The sequence below is a fragment of the Triticum aestivum genome, chromosome 1A (assembly GCF_018294505.1).
Source record: "Triticum aestivum cultivar Chinese Spring chromosome 1A, IWGSC CS RefSeq v2.1, whole genome shotgun sequence".
In the NCBI taxonomy this organism is placed as follows: Eukaryota; Viridiplantae; Streptophyta; class Magnoliopsida; order Poales; family Poaceae; genus Triticum; species Triticum aestivum.
The window spans coordinates 407,814,632-407,837,585 of record NC_057794.1 but is presented as its reverse complement, the minus strand read 5'-3'; the positions used below and the strand labels follow the sequence as shown (position 1 = coordinate 407,837,585).

The following is a 22,954-nucleotide window of genomic DNA, read 5'->3' as shown; positions in this document are numbered from 1 at the left end:
ATTGCTGACGGCCTGTCAAAGTGCGCAGCACTGAAGTTACCTGTGGAACCAGGGATTTTTGTGCTCAAGCTGACTCAACCATCCGTGACACCATCAACTGGACAGAATAAGAAGAGGAAGTTGATTTCTGGTGACTACTTTCCGGCAGAGCTCCCCGAAGCCGCCGCGGCAGTCTGCTCCGGCAAACCTTATGGTTTGTTCCGTCGAAGCAGACGCTCCCGACAAGTTTTGCTCCGGCAAGCTTGCCGGGGAATATCACGCTCCGGCAGAACCGCACGTTCTTGCCGTAGAAGCGGATGTTCCCGCAGCAACAGATACGCCTTTAGTCCTTGTTGTCGAGCCACAAGCTCCAGCATGGGCGCAGCAGATTGTCCGTTTCCTCCAGACAGGAGAGCTTCCCGAAGAGCAAGAAGAAGCTGAAAGAGTAGCCTGGCAGTCAAGTATGTACCAGTTTGTCGACAACACACTGTACAGAATAAGACTCAACGGTGTGAAATTGAAGTGCATTCGCCGGGAAGATGGACAACAGCTGTTGGCAGAGATACATGGAGGCATATGTGGTCATCACATTGGCACAAGAGCACTTGCCAGCAAAGCATTCCGACAAGGCTTCTTCTGGCCGACAGCCCTCCAGGATGCAACTGCACAAGTAACCAAGTGTGAAGCGTGCCAGTTCCATTCCAAGCAGATACACCAACCAGCTCAAGCTCTCCAGACGATCCCTTTATCCTGGTCATTTTCGGTCTGGGGGCTCGACATCCTCGGCCCCTTCCCCCGAGCTGTCAGGGGCTTTGAGTTCTTGTACGTTGCAATCGACAAGTTCACAAAGTGGCCGGAAGTGAAACCAGTGAGGAAGGTGACAGCACAGTCAGCAGTCAAGTTCTTCAGGTCGATTGTTTGCCGTTTCGGGATCCCTAACAGGATCATCACCGACAACGGCACGCAATTTACGAGCCGCGCCTTCATGCAGTACGTCCAAGATCTTGGTGCCAAGGTCTGCTTCGCTTCTGTTGCTCATCCGAGAAGCAACGGTCAAGCGGATAGGGCAAATGCTGAAGTGCTGCGAGGCCTCAAGACCAGAACTTTCGACAGGCTGCACAAGTGCGGAAGAAACTGGATCGAGGAGCTGCCGGTGGTTCTTTGGTCGATCAGAACGACGCCAAATCGAGCCACTGGCCAGACACCCTTCGCTCTAGTCTACGGAGCGGAGGCAGTTCTCCCCACGGAACTCGTTTACGGGTCACCTCGAGTGCTCGCTTATGATGAGCTCGAGCAAGAGCAGCTGCGACAAGATGACGCGCTGCTCCTTGAGGAAGACCATCTCCAGGCTGCTGTGCGAGCCGCTCGCTATCAGCAAGCTTTGCGTCGCTACCATAGCCGCAAAGTTAAAGCCATGAGCTTCGAGGAAGGCGACCTTGTTCTTCAGCGCGTTCAGTCCACCAAGAATTCCAACAAGTTGACGCCGAAGTGGGAAGGCCCTTATCGGGTGAAACGAGTCACTAGGCCCGGCGCTGTCCGCCTTGAGACCGAAGATGGCATTCCGGTGAGCAACTCCTGGAACATTGAACATCTTCGTAAGTTTTACCCGTAGGGCGCGGTTGCCGGAAGCTTTTCCGGCAACCACCTTTTGTACAAGTCTTGCCGCTGTTGCATGTAATCCTTTGTACAAAGCCGGGCGCAGACCCCGTGCACCAGTAAAGCTCATGTGCCCCGCACATCTTGTCAGTTTTTTATGCTATAATCCTATTTCGCATATGTTATCTGACACTTTGTGCAGCACCAGATCCCGGTAAGCGATAACGAGCCCAAGGCTCCATATCATTACTTTATTTCTATGTTTCTTTCTCAAAAGAAGGAAGGTTCCATCGCCCACAAGGTTTACCGGGGGGGAGGAGAAGATAATGGTGTGGACCAGGCCGTTCAAGAAAGTTTCTCCTTGCCGGGAAGCAGAAGACAGAAAAGCTAAGTTGCTAAAGCTTGAGCAATCAGTTTTTTAAGTTTTTGAGTTATTTTCCTTGAACGACCGTGCTTTATATGGAAAACCTGTGCGCGGAGGAACCAACTCGTAGCTAGCTGCGCCCTTACTTTGTTTTCGAGTCCGCTCAATAACTTAAGTGAGCTGCTAGCGCCCTTACTTTGCTTCAAGTTCGCTCAGCAACTTAAGTGAGCCGCTAGCGCCCTTACTTTGTTTCGAGTCCGCTCAACAACTTAAGTGAGCTGCAACTAGTTGCGACAAGGTTGCTTGTCGGTAGCGACCCCGCCAGCAGGCTGCTGAAGTTCCGCACTCGGCGCTCGCGGCAAGGGTACCTGCACCGGCAAGTTTTCCTAGAAAGCGTAGGGCAGAACCATACAAAGCCAAGAGTCGAGTAAAGGAAGTAACACAGCAATTTTTTGCCTAAGATAGAGTTATATTACAAAAATAACTTGCCGCGCCTCTAATAAAGTGTTCCCATGACATGACTGGCAGCGACAAGAAAAGAAGAAAACGGACGGCCTAATCTACGCTAGAGGTCGAGTGTCCGTCCTTTTGCTTCTCTTTCGTTCGCAGGGCTCGCATATCTTGGCCAGACTGCTTGAGAACGAAAAGGAGAAGAAGGGCGTGCCGGCACCTGGGCCCCGGCAAGCCAGTATTGCTGGGGGCTGCGAGTGCCAAGAATCGTCCATGGCAAACCAGAGTTGCCGGGGGCTGCAATATCAGATAAGTCTTTCATCCCTCATCATGCATCCTTTTATGGACTGGGGAATGCGAAACCGCGTTTCTTCCCGAAAACTGCCGTGCTCCCTCAACTCTAGGCCCTGGGGCTCGTTCCCGGGGCCAAGTTTGGTCGTAGTCGCGGCAGCAAAGGGATGAAACAAGGAGACCGCACCCATCTCGTTCCCGCCTCCGTCAAAGGCGTGAGAAAGGTCGAGCGACGTGGGAAGGCGGCAGGGCCTGTTGCCGGGAGATGAAATGTCTGTCCGAGGGATACCAAGGATTTGCTCCTTGGCGTGGGTTCAACTCGCGAGACAAATAACCCGGCAAGCATCCCTTTTTCATTAAAAAATATCCCACTCAGGTACAGTCCATAGAGGATGAAAAACATGAAAGAGAGGATTACAAGTTTTAGATACAGCTAAGGCCCGAGGGCTTACAAATTAAAAAGATAAGATGCCCGTAATCCCTTTCCTGTCCCTCTCTTCAGGAGGCGGGTCAAGGAGGCGAAAAGGGCAAAAGGAGCGCCTAGGCGAGCTACGGGTGCCAGAAGACACCAAGAGAACATCCCGGGGGCCGCCCGAAGGCTGGACAGCGATGGCGGCGCTGAAAGCGGGGCTCGAAGACGGGGCGGCAGGACGTCAGCACGCTGTCGAGGGCACCACGCCCTCGTACTCCGACCTGACGGCCTTGTCGCCAGCCCTCTTCCCCTTTCGCAGCCTCCCTACGCCAGCCGCCCAAGGAGACGACCCCGGAGAGTTCAAGAAGCCGGCGACACGGATGATGGGGTCGCCGGTGCCGCGCGAAGCGGCGCCCGACGCCTAGTCGGACCCGCCACTCCGCCGCCCGCTACCCTCATCGTCGCTGTCGCTCTCCTCCTCGTCAATATCGCTCGAGGAGGAGCCTTCGCTATCGGAGGAGCTGTCCACGCAGCACTTCGCCTGAGTGCCGAAGCACCCGAAGACCTTGACGGAGAGGAGATCGCCCTCTATCAACTTAAAATGGAGGGTAAACCCCTCCATCAGGCTGTGGATACGGGCGAACGTCTTCCACCCTCGATCAAGATACATCACATTAGGGGCTGGGAATACAACGCGGACTCGCGTGTCGCTGATCCCACAGCCCCTCATGTGCAGTCTCAGTGTCTCGGGCGGGTCCAACTCCATCGCGCTCGCAAACGGAGCTGGAAGCCGGAGGCGACGACGAGGCGCCCGGCGCAGCTTGACGAAGAACTCGCAAGGGTCGTCCCCTATATGGACCGCCGTGGGGGAAGGAGCCGCCGGCGGAGGCGAAGCTGGCGCGCCGCCCCGCCCGCCTCTTCCCCGAGCGCCTCGACCTCGTCCTCGACCTCATCCGCGACCTCGCCCCCTCCCTCTTCCCCTTATGGCTGGCTCTGCCACCACGGGCGCGGGAGAGGGAGAGATGCGCTGTCTGGCGGCGACCCTCGCCGCCACCGATGAAGGGCCTGGGTTCCCTTTCTCCATGGCGAATGAGAGAAAGGGGAGCAGAAGCTGAAGAAAGGAGGAGATGAGAGAGTGCGGGTTTCTGTGCTCCCCTCCCGCTCTTTATAAAGGAGCGAGGTGGGGGCTCGGCCGCCCCGCTCAGCGAATCAAGGCACGGGAAGAGCAGGGAGTCGGGGCCAACCCGCTGCCTCTGCTCGCGACGGCCCAGTTTCCCACTTCCACCGTCCGCGACTCCAAGCGCATGGGAGCCGCGTGGCGGGGATGCAGAACCAAGGTGACGGATGAGGCGGCCTCGCTCCGCCTTGTGATCGCGGGGAGTGGATGTCCCGAAAACCGCGCACCGGCCCCGTCCAGTAAATGCATCACGCCCCCACTCCTACCTCCGTTTAAGGAGGAGGGCGTGAACCGTCCCCATCATCGTGGCCTGACGCATGCTCGAGGGGCTTAGCCCCGCGCACGCCGCCCGCGTCACCCACGACGCCGCGTTTGACGCGTGCCGTTCTGGGCGTGCGCGGTGGGAGCGGAGAGATATGCGGCGTGACCTAGGCCGCGCGTGCCCGTGCACTGTTTTGGGCCTGGCCCAACAGCGCTCAGCACCGTGTATGGCCCAGGCCCGGGGGCTCCTGTCGGTGTACTAGAGTAGGGGTACCCTAGTATCCCGAACTCGTGCACGGGCAGTTGCAGCGCCCCGCGGCAAGGCTTGCCGGGTGACCGCCAAGACCCTCCGTGGCTTCCTTGAAGACCATTCAAGAACAAAGTACTCAAATCAAGGCCCCGGCAAGAGGAGCTTGCCGGGAAGGCCAACCAAGGCCCCGGCAAGAGGAGCTTGCCGGGAAGGCCAACCAAGGCCCCGGCAAGAGGAGCTTGCCGGGAAGGCTAACCCAGGCCCCGGCAAGAGGATCTTGCCGGGAAGAGACAAGACCCCGGCAAGAGGAGCTTGCCGGGAAGGCCACTCAAGGCATACCAAGAAAGCTTGCCGCGACGCGCCCTGCGTCCCGGCAAGGCCTGGTGAGCAACAAGCTCCCAAACACGACAAGACGACGACCGCGGCAAGGAGCTTGCCGCGGGAAACCCCCACTTCGTGCCCGCGCTCCAGCACACCTGCTAACGTGTCGCTCTAGGACTCTCCCAAGCACACGTGGCAGGAGGCTGCGCAGCTAGGGGTGCGCGGTGGCAAGCGGAGATGAAGAGAAGGCCATCGTGGCAAACGGTGGCGCTCCTAACGGTCACTTTTTGCACTGTTTAGGCAACTCAGACAGGCATTTAATGCCCTTGTCCCCTGCCGTCAGAGTTAGGTAGGGTGCACTGTATCCACAGTAGCGGTAGCTGCACCTACCGCATCCTTTTCCATTTTTACCCTTCTAGTCTACGTTGCCACCTGTCGATGACCCCTTGAAAGTATAAAAGGAGGCCCAAGCGCAACGTAGAGGGGGTTTGGCCAGTTCGACTCGTTCGAAACACCAGAAACACTCCCACGCTCAGTCTGGCAGCGTCCATCGCTCCTGAGCAAGAATTCAATACACACAAACAAGCAGCAGTAGGGTTTTACGCATCCGTGCGGCCCGAAGCTGGGTAAAAACTGCTCGCATGTACCGCCTCGATCCGCTCTTTGTGCGACCTCCGCCCCCCTCCGAACCAAAAGGGGGCCCTGTCCCCATAGGTGTTGGTGGATCAGCCTTCCCCGACAAAATGGTCAATTAAAAATCACAAAATATGAAAATGACATGTAAATTGGGATGGCTGGAGTACCACTCAAAATAAAAATAAAAATTCAAAAATAAGACGGGACATGACAAAGGGGATTGCTGTTATTCTTTTCACCACCTTCAACATGAGCAAAGCAGCAATGCAGGAAGCACAACTAGGCATCAGTCCTCATTTTTGGCAGGTGATAATATTTCACCTCATGCAATCGAAGCTTGCAAGAGCTCGACCCAAACCAAAAGAGTAGCAACCGCATCAAACCGGTCACGAAAGAGCAATCTGCCTTCAGAAGGCTTCACGCCCTGTTGCAATTTTCTAGAGTTCAAATTATATATTCCCTTCTATGATGTGATCAATCGCCTTCTACAACGGTTATGATTTTCTGAAGAATGGTGCAATATAAGCAGCGCTGGTACAATGCTGTCGCATTTGCCAACAAAGCTATAGCAAAACTCAAATCCGCCATGAAAACACCAGTCACCACAAGTTTCAGTGCTAAGATAGGAACTTTGTCGCAAGTACTGACGGTGATGAACTCTGACAAGGATCAAAAGCCCAAATCATGGGTGCGGATAGCCAGGGGGGTCCCATGGTCCAGCATCGTAGCGTTTCTCTCTGTAAGAATAGCCGCTGTCGTAGATGTCTTGCAAGCCCATCCCAGGAGTTGTCATAGGTCGTCCGTAAGCTCCATGTCCGCTGAAACCTAAAATTATAAGTATGATATGGGTTAACCACAACAGATTTCGATGACTTGGATGCAAGTGAGGAAACAAAACCTACTAGGTGGCCTTCTCTTCTCAATCTCAGCCCTAAGCTTCTCAGACTCCTGAGCCATAGTTACAAGATCCTTCTCCACTGCCTGCACCTGTGCCATCAGCTCTGCCTTTGCATTCTTTTCATAATCAAGAGCGGCCCTGCAGTGATATTAATAATTAGCTACTCTTACACTAAAGTAAGAAGGGGGGGGGGGGATCAAAATACAAAATTAAATTCCTCATCTGAGCCACCAAGTTAGATTGACAAAAAAACAGCATGATGCATCTACTAAACCAGAAACGCAGACCAGAATGGTTCAATACCTCGTATGAATTAGTTCCTGTCGCAGACCATCTCATTCAGCTACCATGGCAGATATGCGCTGCTTTTCAGAGTTCTGATGCTCAACCTCCTTTGTTAGACCCTGCACCTTTTCAGTCAACTCTTGCCTCAAAGACTGCAGCGTGCCTACTTCAGATCGTAGCTGCAAGGCATCTTGCCTATGAGGTTCTAAAGAGCGTAGCTCAGCTTCCAGCTTCAGATTCCTCTGAGTCAGCTCCCTCGATTCAAGTTCTTTCTCTGCGCGGAGCTTAGGTATAGCCTGACTCGAGGAATAGAGATCTTCTTTCAAATGGGACATTGCTTGCCTGAGTCCAACAATTTCATCCACCAGATGTTGGTTGTCATCACGGATTCTGCGTATCTCATCACGGCGGCTAGACAGCTCTCCCTCGAAGCGACGTGGTGAGATAGACCTTTCTTGTGCAAGTCGAGGAGGAGGACCATCACGAAATCCTCGCGGTTCCTCATAGTACTGGCGACTTATGCGGTGCTTCCCTGCCATTTATAGCCCTGTAAAGAATAACCGGAATGTTAAGACAAGAAAATAAGAAACTCACGTGTCAGAAATGACTTTTAGAACCACATAAGTGGTTGGTTTCCTCATTGTTTTGTTTGGTGATTGTTGAAACATGACGTGTACCACTATGTATTTGTCCTATATTTGTTTCCTGATTTATTTATTTTTCCAAAAACAACATGGGACACACAAGTGCGTTGTCATAAATGAAACAACTGACACACACAGTCGCTCAGTCAGCGCCTATCTCAGTTTCAAATTGTGAATCGTTGTCAACTTGGTAGTAAGATTGCCATTAACTTCATTGATATTTTAGCATATATGTACAAGACAGTTAGCCTTTGCCTATGAAGAATGCATCATTAGCAAACATTTAAGGAAACATACCTTCATTGCACACAACCTCAGAAGACAGCATTGATTACTTCTTTTGAGCTTAAGCATCTCCAGAAACAGGCTTATGGATTGCGGTGGAAATAAGCTCCAGTAGGGGGAAGCTCTGAAAAACTGTTTTTCATTTTCTTTTTGGCTTACAGAATTCAGGCTTCTTTTCTGTGTCAACTAATGTAAAGTCTACAATGTCCCTGAACTTTAATCACATCCTTTTGTTAGATAATTTCGTTTTTTCCATTATTTAACCGCAGAAGCAAAATAAAATAAAACTTCAGCATAACAGAATTTCAGTTGTGTCATATTTTGACGTAAGCAATAAGTTGCACGCATCACACATGCTTTTCGATTGCACAATAGGCTGCATTAATATACATGCATTAACAGTCATATGCGAATCAGATACATCACATGGCAGTGATGGCACATCCCCCAAATCAAATTCAGATGACTTCAAACTATAATTAAATGAACGAATGCAGTCCCAAACAAGTTGGGGTAGGCTAGAGGTGAAACCCATAAGATCTCGCAACCAACTCATGGCTCTGGCACATGGATAGCAAGCTTCCACGCACCCCTGTCCATAGCTATCTCTTTGATGATACTCCAATCCTTCAGGTCTCTCTTAACGGACTCCTCCCATGTCAAATTCGGTCTACCCCGCCCTCTCTTGACATTCTCCACACGCTTTAGCCGTCCGCTATGCACTGGAGCTTCTGGAGGCCTGCGCTGAATATGCCCAAACCATCTCAGACGATGTTGGACAAGCTTCTCTTCAATTGGTGCTACCCCAACTCTATCTCGTATATCATCATTCCGGACTCGATCCTTCCTCGTGTGGCCACACATCCATCTTAACATACGCATCTCCGCCACACGTAAATGTTGAATATGTCGTCTTTTAGTCGGCCAACACTCAGCCATACAACATTGCGGGTCGAACCGCCGTCCTGTAGAACTTGCCTTTTAGCTTTTGTGGCACTCTCTTGTCACAGAGAATGCCAGAAGCTTGGCGCCACTTCATCCATCCGGCTTTGATTCGATGGTTCACATCTTCATCAATACCCCCATCCTCCTGCAGCATTGACCCCAAATACCGAAAGGTGTCCTTCTGAGGTACCACCTGGCCATCAAGGCTAACCTCCTCCTCCTCACACCTAGTAGTACTGAAACCGCACATCATGTACTCGGTTTTAGTTCTACTAAGCCTAAACCCTTTCAATTCCAAGGTTTGTCTCCATAACTCTAACTTCCTATTTACCCCCGTCAGACTATCGTCAACTAGCACCACATCATCCGCAAAGAGCATACACCATGGGATATCTCCTTGTATATCCCTTGTGACCTCATCCATCACCAATGCAAAAAGATAAGGGCTCAAAGCTGACCCCTGATGCAGTCCTATCTTAATCGGGAAGTCATCAGTGTCGACATCACTTGTTTGAACACTTGTCACATCATTATCGTACATGTCCTTGATGAGGGTAATGTACTTTGCTGGGACTTTGTGTTTCTCCAAGGCCCACCAATGCAAAAAAAAAAAGAGTAGATGACAGCCATTCTTGTAAATTCTAACAAAAATAGCTTAACTTGAGCATGAGTATGATTCCCAGGTATAAAAACAATCATGTGATGCTATAAAGGAGAAGACATGCCCTCGACCAACTTTTTCCTGCGGTCGAGCTGGTCGGAAGTGAGCTGGAGGCCGAGGTCGAGCTAAGCAGCACCTAACTGGAGGTGGAGGACGAGCTGGAAGCAGCAACACATGGGTCGACGTCGAGCTAGCCTGTAGCGAGACGAGGTGGATGCATTTGGCAGCGTCGATCTCCTAGCGTAGGAGACCCGTGATGTTGTGAGAGAACAACGAGATAACCATGCAGGGTCGGGTTTGGGAACAGGGAGGCAAGCGGTGGCATACGGAGCCACGGAGGTAATTTCCTTGTAACTCGGAGGGCATTTCTGAAATTGATGAGGCGAGAAGCTCGGAAGACTGGGTCCGAGCAGTTTCCTGGTTTCAACAATTTTCTGGGTGGTGGGAAAAATATTCTCTAATGATAAGAGGCTCTGCATTTTGGGGGGTTTTAGCTCTCTTGGCAAAGCCTCAAAACAAGTGACCCTAATACATAATTATCACAGCATCGCAAGAGCAGATTGCTAAAGAACATCAATCAATTATCACAACAAAGCAATACGCATGATTAGCATTGGTTATCAGTTTATCAGCAAACCACTATGATTCTCTAAAGATATCAAAAACCACATGGAGTTATCTTATCACAACAAAAACATGCTTTTCCTTGCATGCTGGCATATTTGGCTAATCCACAATGCCAAGATCTACAAACATATTCGCATTGCAATTTTGTCCATGAAATATCTCTCGTGGTGCATAGGGCTAAGCCTAGGTTCATAGACAGGTTGCTCAGGTGGATTGCTTTTCTCCCACCTTAGATTAGTCTATGATCCTTGTATGTTCTGGCCTTGTTGATCTCTGTACATGTTATCTCTATAACATAAAGTTAAGGTTCTGGACTGCAACAGCCTGACCGCTACAAGATATCAAACATATCAAGACTAGAGTACACAATTTTTTTCTTGCAGAATTTTAATTATCGCTGAACAAAAACTACTTGTACCATTTACCATCAACCAGATTGATACAGAGCGTAGCACTGCATCATCACAAAACAGCAACTTACGGGAAACAACTTACGTTATATCTGCCGTAGGGGGAGTAGTATGGCAACCAGCAGAACCCGAGCTTAATCGATCTCCTGGAGTGAGACGCCGGTGGCTGCGGCACCCCCAGCGGCAACGTCACCAGCGGCTGTCGGTGGAGGATCAGAGGGGAGGAGCAGTCAGGGAGCGGTGGCTAGCAGGGGAAGTCGCGCCCGCCCTGCAATGGAGCGGCGGAGGACCGCGAAGTGGCAAAAACGGCGGCGGCCGGAAGCCGCGCAAGGGCGCGGGCGCGGCGGCGGGGGTCGGGATAGGGACGGGCGCAGAGTAAGAGAGAGACGCGTTGGGGGCTGCACTCGGCTTGTTTTGTGGCTAGGCATTGTGAGCTGGCCGAGCCGAGCTCGAGCTCAGAGCGTCCCGAGCCCAAGGCTCGCTTTCCTTTCCGTTCTTGTTTTCTTTAAAAAGTAGAGTCACGCTCGGCTCGATTTTCAGGACCGGGGCCGAACAGAGCCACCAGCCCGTTCAGCTCGGCTCGATTCTAAAGCCAACTCCAACGGGATCACCCAAAATCGATTGTGCATAAATGTTCGGGTGGTACGAACACTCTTAGCATGTACTCTCTCCGTTCCAAATTACTTGTCTTAGATTTGTCTAGATACGAAGATATCTAGTGCATATACAGTCGAACTTGACAAATCGAAACCCCTCAAATATCCGCGGACGCGGTCGGGTGCATCCGCTGAGAGTAACTGGTCACGTCTCAAATTTCCTTCTCTGCATCCGAGTCTCTCACATTTCATCTCCTAAATCCATACAAAACCGCAAAAAAAAAACTACGTACTACGACACGCTAGCTATTATTCATCGTCGGAGGTGTCCACGACGTAGGTGCCGGGCGCCGGGTGGACGGGCGCATAGAAGGGCTCCAGCTCCTCATCCTCCTCCTCATCCATGTATGCGAGCATCTGGTCGACTTTCGCAGCTTGCTCTGTGTCCATCTCCTGCCGACGACTACGCATGGCCTATGCATCCAACTCCAAGCGGAGGGAATCGAGGATGGTCTACTGGTCCGCCTGCAGATACGCGTCCCCAGCGTCCCCCACGTCCTCCTCCGGCTCCTCCTCCTCCTACTTCTCCTCAATCTCATCCTCCTCCAAATCCTCCACCGGATCCATCACATCTAGAAGTAGCCCCCCGCGGCGACCTGGGCTTCGCGCCTTGCCCGGGCCTGCTCAAGGAGCTGCATCCAGCGCTCCAGCATTAGATATGGGTAGCTCCTTTACCCGACGGTGTGGGGGCATGGCTACTGGTGGCGGCGGACGACGAGTAGAAAATGGCGGCGATAGCAGACAGGAGGGGGAAATGTGGACGGGTAGGGTTTCGGTGCGGGCGGTCGGCTTATAGCCGGGCTAGGCACTACATGACCCACCGGAACGGCGCTACGCGGCACCATCGGTCCGACGGTAGAAACGAGCTTCGGACCGTCGGGTTTCGGAGTGTTTTCCTGTGTAACCCTGACGTCAGTCCAGCGTGTTGGACGCGCCCGGGCGCCCCCATATCCACGCCATATTTGGGCAGGATATCAAGGGTGCCAGCCAGCTCGAGCGTTTGAGGCCCGTTTAAGGTGCCCATCTGGGTCGCATTTTCGTGACCGGTCAATGACCGGGTTGGACAGCTCGGGCGTTTGAGACGGGTTTGGGGTGTCCGGCTGTAGATGCTCTAACACAACTCATCTAAGATGTTCAAACTAGTTAGGACATTTGGGATCCCTCAAACGGCATCGAACTGAGGGGAGATTTGGGGAGTCTGGACATCCACCACATCGAATCCATCCAAAATTGAGTCGGAGCACGCGTCATGCCACTCCTCCTGGCCGAAAACCTGCCCTTCCCGTTGCTTCCACCCCCCACACACGCCTTTCCATCCGTTGCAGCAATGGAGCCACCGGAGAAGCTGGAGACGATGTTCATTATCCTACATGCCCCGGACCGGAGGAGGTCGCCTGCAAGGTTGCGTCGCATAACACCAACGACGGTGCTTCAGAGTGCAGAAGAAGGCAAACAAGGTAGTGGCGGGTGGTCAGGATGTAGCTCGTCATCCAAAGCACATTGTCGTTGCTGGTGCTGCTCGATCAATCGCAATGCCTAGTCTGCCAAGCTGAAGATGTCGTACTACTACGCCGCCCAGTATCTCGATACGCCTGGCATGCAACAATGGTCGTAGCAGACCATGGCCTCCTTTCAACTTCGGCCGACGAGCGTCATTCATCGTTGAACTCAATAGCGGCTACATCTTCACGGAGTCGTGGAAGCATGTTCGGTTGCAGATTCCCGTTGTGGAGCCCTCAACCATTAGTAACCGGTCATTGTTTGTCAGAATGCCTCAACCAAGCATGACAACAAAAAATGACAAGGTGATGATGAACATTATCCACAATGAAGGCGACAACGAAGATGGACAAGTGCATGACTCGCAACCGAAGCAAAAGTTGCAACTAGGCATCTAGCCGTCGGACGCTCAGTAGGTATACACTAAGCAGCCATACTTTGAGTCGGACAACAACTGGCCGCCGGGTGTCGGTCTAAAGAATAAGAGAGGAACCGCCTACTCGAACAAGGAAGATGATTTGATGTGTGAAGTATGGTTGGTCACTAGTGTGGATCTGTTTCATGGTGCGGAGGGAAAGGGCACGCCATTTTGGCAAAGTGTGCATGATTGGTTTCATGACCAAAAGTGCTACGATCCCTACCACGCGGAAGTGATCCATGATCTCAATCTGAAGTTGCTAGTCCTCTTTATGTATATTGTCATCAACATCAAAATATAATTAAGGACATGATTGCACTTTCACTTCAACAAAATACATACCCCATCTGTCTCAAAATAAGTGTCAATGATGTAGTATAGTTTTAGTACAAAGTCGTACTAAATCAACAACACTTATTTTGGGATGGGGGATCATGCAACAGTTCACAAACTCATGACATGGTAATATTTGTCCCACCAACCACTCATCCTAAGAAAACATATCACATAATGCTCTCCTAAGGCCCATAAAGGTGACTTGACATGCAATAGATGTTTGCACATCACCAATAGAAAATTACACCATAACATAATGCCATAACACTGAACTTTACTCAATTTCATAAGTTACAAGCAACAAAGTTTCTCCCAAGTCCTCAAGAATGTCACGAACAACTCACAACACATCATATTGATCATGATCAGTGGGGTAATGATATGAATTACAATATAAACATGCAAAATTTTCACCAATAAACCAATAAGCATCAACAACCAAACATCAAATAACACCAGGAAGTGATCTCAACAACAAATCCAAGGTAATAGTTTTATAGGTTGGAAAGTAGGGGTGTATGGAGGCGACGATGGAGATGGTGCTCGACGATGATATTCCCCATGATGAACGGAGTGATGGTGATGTCGATGGCTTTGACTTCCCCCACCCGAAGGGGAAGGACCCCGACAGATTAGCCCTACGAGAGTGTAAAGTACCCCCTTTTGTTTCTTCCTTGAAGATGGCAGCGAAAAATCAATTATTTCTAGAAGTTTTAAGGTAGTATAGGACAAAGAGTGCTAGAGAGAGGCGGAGACGGATCCGGCTTGCCTGCTGCCTCCCCATGCTCCCATCCGTGCTCCCATTTCATCCTACGGTTGTCTTTTTTTCTCTTTTCTTTCTAATCTAATCATCTTCCTCCTGATTTTAAGGGGGTGGGGCCGGGACTTATTTTGTTCCAATCAAATCAAGCCACGTACGTGGGAGCACGGATGGGCACACGCCGGGGAAGCAGGCAAGTCTCGTTCCGGCGGAGACATGCCCTATGGGCCCCGCACGGCCACTTGGAGGGACATATTCGTAGAAAGAATGGTTTTATGACTCTTTTTTTGGCAAAAAATATCTATGGCAAGTATTTTTCGTAAACCATGTGGCCGACGGATTAGAGGGCTCTGAACACTTTTCTGACAGGTGGGTCCCACTTGTAAGAGTTGACTTGGCAAAAAAAGGCCACGTGTGTGTGCCCCTCTGTTATGCATGAATGCATTACATGTGTACAACTTTGTGTGCGTTTTGAGGAGCAGTTTGGGGCGGCGGCCTTCACCAGAGTCCAACGGTGTTTCTCATGGAGCCGCCCGAGCACCTAGAGCTTCCTCCTTGTAAGACAATAAGTTTTGGGGAACCAGCACAACCCTCTAGGGGTGGCTTATCTCATTATATATAATGGTTGTGTTACAATATGTACCATATACGTACATAGGTACAGAAGCTATACATAGTCTAACACCCTCCCTCAATCTTAGCCACTTTCTAAAGAACTGAGAAGGGTAAGATTGCGTCTACAAGCCTCAAACTGTGGCAGCGGTAAAGGCTTAGTGAAGATGTCTGCAAGTTGATCCTTAGATGAGATAAACTTGATCTGGAGTTGCTTCTGTGATACACGTTCCCGTACAAAGTGATAGTCAACTTCAATGTGTTTCATTCAGGCATGAAATACTGGATTTGCAGAAAGGTATGTAGCACCGATGTTATCACACCAAAGAACAGGAGGCTGTGGTTGAGACAAACCCAACTCCTGAAGCAAAGACTGCACCCAAATAATCTCTGCAGTAGCATTAGCCACAGCCTTGTACTCAGCTTCAGTACTGCTACGTGACACAGTAGCCTGTTTCCGAGCACTCCAGGCGATCAAATTAGAGCCAAAGAATACTGCATAACCCCCCGTGGATCGCCTGTCATCTGGGCTACCAGCCCAATCTGCATCAGAGAAGGCCAAAAGGACCCGAGAGGAAGTCGGCCGAATATGCATACCAAATGTCAGGGTGAACTGAACATAACGAAGAATGCGTTTAACAGCAGCCCAATGAGTATCTCTGGGAGCCTGAAGATACTGACAAACCCTGTTAACAACATAAGAGATATCTGGTCTCGTGATCGTCAAGTACTGAAGTCCACCAACAATGCTCCTGTACTCTGTGGCATCCGCAGGAGACAAAAGCTCACCATCAACAGCTGTTATCTTGTCGGTAGACGACATGGGTGTGGTGGTCGGTTTGCACTTCAGCATGCCAGCTCTCTGTAACAACTCCGAGGAGTACTTCTTCTGCGTAAGGACAAGACCAGTAGCACGAGAAGTGACCTCAACTCCAAGAAAGTAGTGAAGCTTCCCAAGATCTTTGACCGCAAAATCAGCACCAAGAGAGCAGACAAGAGCATCAGCAGCATACTGAGAAGAGCTGACAAGGATAATATCATCGACATATACCAAAAGATACATAGTGACTTCTGGCTTCTGTAGAAGAAATAACGAAGTGTCAGCAGTAGACGGCACAAACCCATGAGCACGAAGGGCAGAGGCAAGGCGGGCATGCCAGGCACGAGGAGCTTGCTTCAAACCATATAGTGCTTTGGAAAGACGACAGATATAGTCAGGACGATCAGGATCAGAGAAACCAGGCGGCTGTTTCATATAAACCTCTTCCTCCAAAAATCCATGTAGAAAAGCATTCTGCACATCAAGTTGACGAAGTGACCAACCACGAGAAATAGCAATGGAGAGAAGAAGCCGAATAGTGGTAGGCTTGACGACAGGACTGAAGGTGTCCTCATAGTCAAGACCATGACGCTGCCGAAAACCGCGAGCAACAAGTCGCGCTTTGTAACGCTCAATAGATCCATCCGAATGCTTCTTCACTTTGAATACCCATTTTGAGTCAATAACATTTACCCGTGGTGGTGGAGGAACGAGAGTCCATGTCTTGTTACGAAGAAGAGCATGAAACTCCTGCTCCATAGCCTCTCGCCAATGTGGAATGCGCAGGGCAGCCTGATATGAGCGAGGCTCAGAAGATGGATCCGCAACAGCAGCAGCCAAACAAGCAGCCAACCAAGCAACCGTACCATCCTTACATTCCTTAGGTTTGAAAATGCCACTGCGACTGCGTGTATGTGGTCGGGACACAGGAACCACCGAGGTCGACGGAGCAGCCTGCAACGGGCTGGAGGACGGCGACGTTGACGAGTCAGCCGGTGATGAGGAGCCAGTCACGGTAGCCTCGGACTCGGTTGGCGAAGAAGGCCGACCCACCGGTGAAACCGGCAGAGCAGACGAAGCAGCTGGCGACTCCGGCATCACAGACCGGGCCAATGGCGAGCTCGGCATAGTGGGCCGTGGCACGGCCAGTGTCGCGGGCCGATCCGCTGATGAAGGCGACGTGAGGACCCGAGCCGCGGGCGAAGACGGCGTGACGGGCCGAGCCGCAGACGAAGATGGCGTGACAGGCCGAGCCGCGGGCGACTCGGCGGCCGCTGGCGAAACGGACCGAGCAGTGGAGATGCTCGGCGCGACGGGCTTGTCGGGTGACCATGCATGGGCACGCGAATCGATGCCATGCAACATAGGGCGATCGACGTGCCCACCAGAAGACGACGATGATGATGGTGAATCCTCCAACAGCTCCAAACGAGCTCCACGTCCGGTTCCTGCACCATGGTTAGGTAACAGCAAAGGAGAGTATGCAACATCATCAAATTGGTCAGAAGCAACAGAGGATGAATGCAGGGATGGTGGTTCGACAGTGGACACAGGAAGGTTGGCAAAGGGAAAAACATGCTCATCAAACACGACGTCCCGAGATATATAGACACGATTAGTGGGAACATGAAGACATTTGTAACCTTTATGAAGAGAGCTATAGCCAAGAAAAACACACTTCTTAGAACGAAACTCAAGCTTGCGCTTGTTATATGGACGAAGATGCGGCCAGCAAGCACACCCAAATACCTTGAGAAAGGTATAATCAGGTTGTTCATTAAGGAGAACCTCAATGGGAGTCTTCATATTTAAAACACGAGTAGGAGTACGGTTGATGAGAAAGCATGCAGTGGTGAAAGCATCACTCCAAAACCGAAACGGAACAGATGCATGGGCCAAAAGAGTAAGACCAGCTTCAACAATATGACGATGCTTACGTTCGACTGAACCATTCTGCTGATGTGTATGTGGACATGCTAAACGATGAGCTATCCCAAGCGACTGAAAGAAAGAGTTGAGGTTGCGATACTCGCCCCCCCCCCAGTCTGACTGGACATGAACAATTTTGTGCTTGAGAAGACGTTCAACATGTTTTTGAAACTGAACAAAAATATCAAACACATCAGATTTGCGTTTAATAAGGTAAAGCCAGGTAAAGCGACTATAAGCATCAACGAAACTGATATAGTAATTATGACCACTGACAGAAGTCTGAGCAGGACCCCATACATCTGAAAACACAAGTTCTAAAGGATGTTTCACCTCACGACTGGACTCCGAAAAAGGAAGTTGATGACTCTTCCCCTGCTGACAAGCATCACACACTGCTACATCTTTATTACTAGACAAACTAGGAAGCTCATGACGACGCAAAATATGACGGACAATAGGTGTGGCCGGGTGACCAACACGAGCATGCCACTGTGACGGAGAGACCCGAACTCCACTGAAAACACGAGCGACACCAGGATGCTCCAGACGGTAGAGGCCCTGGCACAACCGCCCACTAAGAAGAATGTCCCTCGTGCCCCGATCCTTAATAAAAAGATCAAAAGGGTGAAATTCACAAAGCACATTATTATCACGTGTGAGTTTAGGAACTGAAAGAAGATTACGGGTCACAGATGGAACTCGAAGAACATTGCGAAGCTGAAGACTCCTATTGGCATGTCTAGTGAGAAGAGATGCTTGACCAATATGAGAGATGTGCATACCTGCTCCATTGGCGGTGTGGATCTTGTCGGAGCCATGATAGGGTTCACGAGTGTGAAGCTTCCCCATCTCGCTGGTTAGATGCTCTGTCGCCCCAGAGTCCATGTACCAGTGTGGATCGATGGAGTAGGACTGAGTGTGTCCCTGTTGCTTCTGCGGCGCGGGACGATCAGCCATGGCGACCTGACGGGCATTGTTGCGTGTATTTTTGCCGTCATTGCCAAGACCAAGGAAGCTTCGCTGGAAGCGCTTATGACACTTGGAGGCCCAGTGCCCATCGCGGCCACAAAGCTGACACACACGTGGACCGCCAGCCCCCGGTAAGGTCGCAGTAGGTGGGGGGGCCGAGGCGGGCGACGGTGGCAGCCCCAAGGGAGACCGGGGTGATGAAGAAGAGCGGCCACCCTTGGTGGCGGCGTTGGCCGAGAGGGAGCCAGTGCCCCTGGTGCGGCGAGTCTCGACCCGTTGCTCAGTGAGAAGGAGCCGAGAGAAAACCTCGTGTGCCAGCATGGGTGTCGAGTTGCCCCGCTCGTTGATGATCTCGACTAAGGCATCATACTCCTCATCAAGACCATTGACAATAAACGAGTTGAACTCGGAGTCGGTGAGGGGCTGTCCAATGGAGGCCAATGTGTCGGCGAGGCCCTTGACCTTGTTGTAGAACTCAGTGGCAGTGGAGTCAAGCTTCTGACACTCTCCAAGCTGACGACGGAGTGCAGAGACACGAGCCTGGGACTGCGCTGCAAAGGTGCGCTCAAGGATGGTCCAGGCCTCATGAGACGTCTTCGCGAAGACAACAAGGCCGGCAACTGCCGGCGAGAGCGACCCCTGGATGGAGGAGAGGTTCGCCTGGTCCTGCCCCGTCCAGACGCGATGGGCCGGATTGTAGACCGGACCGTGCACGCTGTCTACCAGCGCGGATGGGCAGGGAAGCGATCCGTCGACGTAGCCTAGCAGGTAGTGACTCCCCAAGAGCGGGAGAACCTGCGCACGCCAGAAGATGTAGTTGTCGGCGGAGAGCTTGATGGTGATGAGATGACCGAAGTGAAATGGCGGCGGCGAAGACAATCCCATCGAGAAGGCTGCCTGGGGTGCAAACACCATGGAGGCAGCCGGAGGCACCGAAGCCGATGCGGGAGGAGGCGGGACCGCAGCCAGGGCGGGCGCCGCAAAGCTCGCGGCCGGTGCGGACGCCGCAAGGCCCGCGGCCGGGGCGGACGCCGCCAACCCCGCCAGCGGGGCAGTGTGATCCGCTTGCGGCAGGAGCGGCGGGACGACGCCTGCGGAGTCCGCAGCGGACGGCGGCGCCGCGGTGTGGACCACGAGGTCACGCCCAAGCGAGGGCGCCGGCGGCGTGGAGAAGACGGAGCCGATGCTCCTTGTCCCGATCGGAGCCGGAACAGAGACGGCATCGAGCGGGAGGTTGAGCAGAGCCGCAAGAGAGGCCGGGAGGAAGCCCGCAGCAGTGGAACCGGTGGTGGCGGCGCTCGACATGGCGGCGGCGCGATCGGTGGCGCGGCGGCGGCGGTGAAGGCGGCGGCGGCTGCGGCGGCGGTACGGGTATTAGGGTTTAGAAGCGGAAGCGATCGTAACTTAGCGTGATACCATGTAAGACAATAAGTTTTGGGGAACCAGCACAACCCTCTAGGAGTGGCTTATCTCATTATATATAATGGTTGTGTTACAATATGTACCATATACGTATATAGATACAGAAGCTATACATAGTCTAACACTCCTAGACTAACACGACATGCACGCGAGCGCGTCGTCTCGCCACCTTCCGTCGACAGAAGCTTTGCCGCTGGAGGTCGACAGGGAGACGTTGATCGAAGTTCCGCCGCTAGAGCGAGCTTCAATGGCGAGTTGAGGCGAGGCTCCCGCGCTTCATCTTAGTGATTGGGGACAACTCGCCACCTCGTCCTCCAGGGGTGTGTAGCAGCTCCGTCGGGTCCGACCGCACTTCTGGTTCCGTGCCGAGCCGCCCAGCTGGCTCCCGTCACCATGTCGCCGAGCTACCACGGACGAGCAGCTCGTCGCCTCCCCATACCCATCACAGCATGCACCCCAAAAGCACGAACAGAGCACACGAAGGCAGCGCGCACACAAGCACACGTCACGCACGCACGCCGGCAGGAGCTCACCACGGTGATGCGCGCGCGGTGCACGAGTCGCAGTGCTCGCTCTGGTGCGGCTTGCTGGTCGGCCGGCCGTAAGGCCTCGCGGTGCGTGCCTGGTTCGAGGCCTGATCTGTAGAGTGGGGCAAGGCGGATGGGGTGCTAGCGAGCGGCGGGCCGTGTCAGCAGGGCGGCACGACGGAGACGAAGCCACGGCGGGAGTCGAGGAGGAGGGAGCGCGGCTGGGAAGTGGGAGAGAGGATGGGATGGCTGCCCGAGGGAAGGGATGGTGGTGATGGCGGAGGACTAGTCAACGCACACAGGTGGCCTTTCTTTGCCAAGTCAGTTCCTAACGAGCGGGCCCCACCTGTCATATGTGATGGGTTCTTCCGTTCTTGCATTTTACTCCATCTGCAACTGCAAGTGACCAAACACGGCCGATATATCTCCCGAACCCAACCACAGCGGAGGCAGCATCAATCAAACCCTCCTCAAGGTGGAAAGGTACTCCCAACAATCCGGCGTCACTTCCCCTTTCTCCCTCTCCCCCTCCACCTTCCTTCGTTCCCCACCGAACAGACCGTCCTCCTCATGGCAACAGAACCTCTGCAGTGCAAGGTACCTCCCCCAAACCCAGCACTGTCACTCTCGCTCGCCGTGTTATTATTACTCGAGTCTTACCCTCATGGTTTCCTTGATTTCTTGGCGTGCAGACTCTGGTGCTCCGGGTGTCCATCCACTGCGAGGGATGCAAGAAGAAGGTGAAGAAAGTGCTGCAGAGCGTCGATGGTGTGCTGTCACCTCAGTCTAGTCTATCTATCTCCAACATTTTCACTATGTCTTCACTTCTCCAATTATTTTGCTTGCTCCTGTGAATGGGATTTTCCTCTCATTCCATAGATTCGCCTTTTTCCTGAAGGCGTGTACAGATGCGACATCGACGCCCGGAGCAACAAGGTGACGGTGGCCGTCACCGGGAACGTCAGCGCCGACGCTCTGCTCAAGAGGCTCCGCAGGTCGGGCAAGAATGCCCAGCAGTGGCCGGAGCAGCAGCTGGCCGTAGGAACCCAGAGACCCGGAGAAACCAAGAACGACTCCATCCAGCCAGACAAGCCCGGTGGCACTGGCACCGCCCACAAGCCGGCGTCCGGCGACGCGGAGACAAGCGCCGCAGGGCAGAGCAACTCCAAGGCCACCCCTGAAGAAGATCCCAACAAAGTCGCCCGCGAGACCGTGAGGCCAGCTCAAGACGACACGGAGAGCACCAACGCGGACGCCGGCGGCGTCGACGATGTCAGCCATCGCAGCAAGGAGCCCACGGCGGAGCAATGCAACGGCCCCCAGAGGAAGCGGAAGCAGCTGCGGCCGGAGGAGGAGAAACCGGTCGATGCCATCGCCACGGTGGTGGTGGCGGCAGCATCGGACCAAGGCAGCCACACCTGCCACTCGCCACCACACCTGCAGCCGCCGCCGCCGCCGCCCTCGGTGCACGTCCTGAGCTACAGCATGGCGCGGCCGAGCGCGAGCGCGGCATACTACGCCGCCGCGCCGGCGACGGCAGCGCCAGACGCGAGGTCCCTGCCGCCGCAGGAGCTCCCGTACACGTACCCACCGTGCTGCTACTACTCGCAGCCGTCGCCTTGGGCGCCGCAGACGGGCGCGGCTTCGCCGGCGCGCTACTCCTACGCCGATCTTTTCAGCGACGACAATGCCAACTCCTGCACCGTGATGTGAGGGAGCTGTAAGAATTGGCTTAACCTTAATTTACCGTCAAGTTAGTTGAGTCTATCTGGGCATGTACAATGATGCTATCTTAGAAGTGTCACGTAGGATAAATGGTGAGGTGAAGGAGAGAAAACTCATAAGAAAAGGCTTGTCTTCTCTTATTTAAGATAAGACAAGAGATGATCTCTTAGCACAATTTGTCTCACCATATTTTAAGGAATAACTAGTTATTGAAGATAAGGCTAAGATATAACCCATTGTAGACATATTTTTTTGTCATCTCTAAATTACATGCAAGACTTAAGATAAGACTGTCCTATCAACCATTGTACATGCCCTTAGTAGATTGTGCTACTAGTAGAAACATCACGAGGTTCTGATGTTCATCACGCGAGTCCAGGCTCGAAGCAGTTTGTAAGGTGACATTTCTTGTGCTTGTGATGACCCAACTTTGTAAAATTGTTAAGGTAACCTGGCCATCAGTGTCTTTAATTGGTCAGGTTTATCTTTTCCTCTTTTCATTTTCTTGTTGTATCTAGATGCAAATTATTTGCCAAATGTAGTGAGATGGCTGCCTTGGCATGAATCCTGAATTTCTCCCAAACTTTCCCAAAAAAGAAATACTGCCAACAAGTACGTTCAAGGAAGGGTAGTTTGTCATGAGCTCCGTGATTCGATTGCATGAGAGTTGGTTGGAATGTGATGATTTGGCAATCACAGTTTTGGTCAACATGTTCATGTCAAGACCGACTTAACTGCCGACTCCAAAAACAGAAGACTGCCTTAGCTGAATCAGTGTTTTACGT

The 22,954-nt window shown here is 52.4% G+C and overlaps 1 protein-coding gene and 1 pseudogene across 2 annotated transcripts; one reads left to right on the top strand and one right to left on the bottom strand.

The window, feature by feature from the left end:
- Positions 1-6,322: 6,322 nt before the first annotated feature.
- LOC123053348 (protein FLX-like 3) lies at positions 6,323-8,944 on the bottom strand (annotated as a pseudogene).
- An 11,854-nt stretch (positions 8,945-20,798) lies between these two features.
- On the top strand, positions 20,799-22,416 carry LOC123139961 (heavy metal-associated isoprenylated plant protein 35). 2 transcript variants are annotated; one of them, XM_044559775.1, is made up of 3 exons: positions 20,799-21,041; positions 21,137-21,184; positions 21,343-22,416. In XM_044559775.1, exons 2-3 carry the CDS (start codon positions 21,172-21,174, stop codon positions 22,155-22,157), a joined length of 828 nt encoding a protein of 275 aa, XP_044415710.1. In that variant the 5' UTR covers positions 20,799-21,041; positions 21,137-21,171; the 3' UTR covers positions 22,158-22,416. The 2 variants fall into 2 exon arrangements, with proteins under 2 accessions (XP_044415710.1, XP_044415653.1); XM_044559718.1 differs by having other exon boundaries at positions 20,808-21,041; positions 21,137-21,212.
- The last annotated feature ends 538 nt before the right edge of the window (positions 22,417-22,954 follow it).

What these genes read in the sequence shown, in the direction of transcription:
- LOC123139961 (XM_044559718.1), top strand. Translation starts at nt 21,015, where the DNA reads ATGGCAACAGAACCTCTGCAGTGCAAG. An exon ending in CAGAACCTCTGCAGTGCAAG is followed by an intron (nt 21,042 to 21,136) that starts GTACCTCCCCCA and finishes CTTGGCGTGCAG; the next exon opens with ACTCTGGTGCTCCGGGTGTC. An exon ending in AGTGCTGCAGAGCGTCGATG is followed by an intron (nt 21,213 to 21,342) that starts GTGTGCTGTCAC and finishes TTTTTCCTGAAG; the next exon opens with GCGTGTACAGATGCGACATC.